Genomic DNA, 2,975 nt, shown 5'->3' on the forward strand with positions numbered 1-2,975 from the left:
CCAGCCACCTGTTCTGAGCTCAGCTGAAAGTGACAGATGAGATGAATGTAGGACTATTGCTTAAGTGACAGATGGGATGAATGTAGGACTATTGCTTAAGTGACAGATGGGATGAATGTAGGACTATTGCTTAAGTGACAGAAGAGATGAATGTAGGACTATTGCTTAAGCGACAGATAGGATGAATGTAGGACTATTGCTTAAGTGACAGAAGAGATGAATGTAGGACTATTGCTTAAGTGTCAGAAGAGATGAATGTAGGACTATTGCTTAAGCGACAGATAGGATGAATGTAGGACTATTGCTTAAGTGACAGAAGAGATGAATGTAGGACTATTGCTTAAGTGACAGATGGGATGTCTATATATCCTATTGAATAATACAAGATGTAGCCTAATCAAATCTGTCAAGTGGACCCAAAAATATTCCGACTCTAATTGATCTAAAAAACTTCTTTTGTAAGCCTATCTAATTCATACAGTAAACCATGGATTCATAAGGTAAGCTAACACAGCCTACACAGACTACAATATAAGTCGTATGCCAATGCATTTTGTATCTGAGAGATCTGATACACTTGTTGTATCATGGGTTTGGTTACCTCTGGGCATCTGAACAGGCAACTAACTGAACTGACTTGATATTATGTCATATATTATGTCTCCTATAACCAGATATGTTGTAAAAGACATTTCAAACATTTGCAGTCTGTCTTTGGGCTAATAATAGTGGTCAAAGAAATAGGTAATATGTGGCGCACATAAGGTTCTAATCATATTTGCTTATGGCATGCCACATGGAACTTGTGGGTTGGAATTTATGCTCCAAACATGGAAACGCCCCTGGACTTCCAACTGAATCTACAGGCGGAGAAGTGGGCGAGGACTTTCTTCGGCATATCAGTGGCTCTACTGACAGTCTGCATTTTCGTATGTGCACGGAGACTTGAGATGGCCGTCCAAACTAAGGCCCTGGTCTCGGCAAGGTGGCTTGCAGATGCCATAAAAGCCAATCGGATCGGACCCAACCTGCGCGTACTGGACTCTTCTTGGTACTTGCCAAAACTTCTGCGTAATGCTAAGAAGGATTTCAAGCAGAGACACATTCCTGGCGCCCTCTTTTTTGATATAGACCACTGCAGTGACAGAAACACTCCTCTTGATCATATGCTCCCTCCTGCCCGGAGGCTCACGGAATATGTCGGAGAATTGGGGATTGGCAACAACACGCATGTCATAGTTTATGATGCCAGCGAGTATGGAGCTTTCTCTGCACCGCGTGTCTGGTGGATGTTCCGAGTGTTCGGCCACGACTCTGTGTCAGTCCTCGACGGTGGCCTCAAGAAGTGGTTGAGCGAGGGACATTTCGTCACTGACGAGAAGTCGAAAGCGGAACCCACAGAGTTTCGAGCGACTCTGAATCGGTCATGGGTGAAAACATATGAGGACATGCTGAAAAATATAGACACTAAAGAATTCCAGGTGGTGGACGCTCGACCTGCAGGGAGATTCCTCGGTGTTGACCCAGAGCCGAGAGATAGTAAGTGCAAGTGACTTTTCTCACTCAGATTAAAACTGTCAGTGTCGGTGAGAAAACGTTTTCCTTGGCGTGAATTGTATAGGCTACCTGTACCTGAAAAGGCTCTTTCATTCATCAAGATACGTTTTGCTGAAGGGATTGGTTAATTAGTGCTGTTGAAAATAATTTCTCCATAGATATGAGATGAACACTTGGTTAGCAGCCACTTATACCAGAACATTTTCTTCATGTCATGTTTCTCATGAGAAGCCACAATAAACTTGTAAAGTCGGAAAGTAATGTATAATGCAAGGTTGGGAAGAATTTCTGCACAACTTTGTCGTGTGCTTTGTTGACACAAGCTGATAGAGGCTTTGTTGGTCCATTGATCACATTACAGGTCAAAGCTCACCCACTGAATTTGTGGTAATTCCTGGCAAACTCTGCAGATGTAGACTGTTAACGGCTCTGTCATAAGCATCTGTGATCAGCATGTCTATGAGACTTCCTTAGAGAGGTGGTTTGACTGTCACCTGACCTTTCGACCTTGTTTAGATAAGACTTACCTGCACCTCTCTTTGTTTTGCCCCTTCCTCTCTATAGAAATTGCAGACACTAGTTGTTGTCTGCAGTATACTCTTAGTCAATTGATTGCACCTGGTGCTGAGGTTTGACTCTGCTAACATTGTGATCAGGATTTAGTTATTGACCACATCAAGTATAATTCACACATTTTCTCTCTCTCTCTCTCTCTCTCTCTCTCTCTCTCTCTCTCTCTCCTTGTAACAGACACTGAACCTGGACATATTCCAGGCTCCATCAGCATGCCCTTCACATCCTTCCTGGGTCCGTCTGGTGAGCTGCTGTCCCCTGACCAGCTGAAGGAGCTGTTCAGGCAGGCCGGCGTGGACCTGGGCCGGCCCATCTGCGTGACCTGCGGCTCGGGCGTCACCGCCTGCCACGTGGCGCTGGCCGCCCACCGGTGCGGCCACCCCGGCGTCGCCGTCTACGACGGAGCCTGGTCCGAGTGGTACACCAGGGCCGCCCCCGAGAATGTGATCTCCAAAGGCCGAGGGAAGCACCGATGATGATCCGTCGGAAAGGCCAACCCAGATCAAAGCCTTTCCTGTTCTCAGAGCCCCTATCAAACGGGGTGTGAAGGACACAGTGGAGAACTCATTTGCGTCATGCAAGACCAGCACATGCTGCACAGTATGTGTGTTTTCATGTAACCTAGAGATGTTTTCTCTTTCACAGAGGGGTACTAAGCATTCATTAGTCTTGTATGTACCATCATCTGGGAGTAAGCTGTACAATTTTCAGGCTTATTCATTTCACAGGCGGATGAATGCCAGTTGAAGACAACTTTAGAAAATGGTTCATCGGTCATAATACATGTTTAGTAATATCAGTTATATATAATATCAATTACATTAAACAATGCATGTGAAACAAAA

General features: G+C 45.0%; 1 protein-coding gene across 1 annotated transcript; it reads left to right on the forward strand.

Moving 5' to 3' along the window:
* The first annotated feature begins 774 nt into the window (after positions 1–774).
* On the forward strand, positions 775–2,975 carry LOC121718216 (3-mercaptopyruvate sulfurtransferase-like). The gene is made up of 2 exons (XM_042103139.1): positions 775–1,539; positions 2,308–2,975. Exons 1-2 carry the CDS (start codon positions 831–833, stop codon positions 2,604–2,606), a joined length of 1,008 nt encoding a protein of 335 aa, XP_041959073.1. The 5' UTR covers positions 775–830; the 3' UTR covers positions 2,607–2,975.

This window comes from Alosa sapidissima, chromosome 9 (genome assembly GCF_018492685.1).
Source record: "Alosa sapidissima isolate fAloSap1 chromosome 9, fAloSap1.pri, whole genome shotgun sequence".
In the NCBI taxonomy this organism is placed as follows: Eukaryota; Metazoa; Chordata; class Actinopteri; order Clupeiformes; family Clupeidae; genus Alosa; species Alosa sapidissima.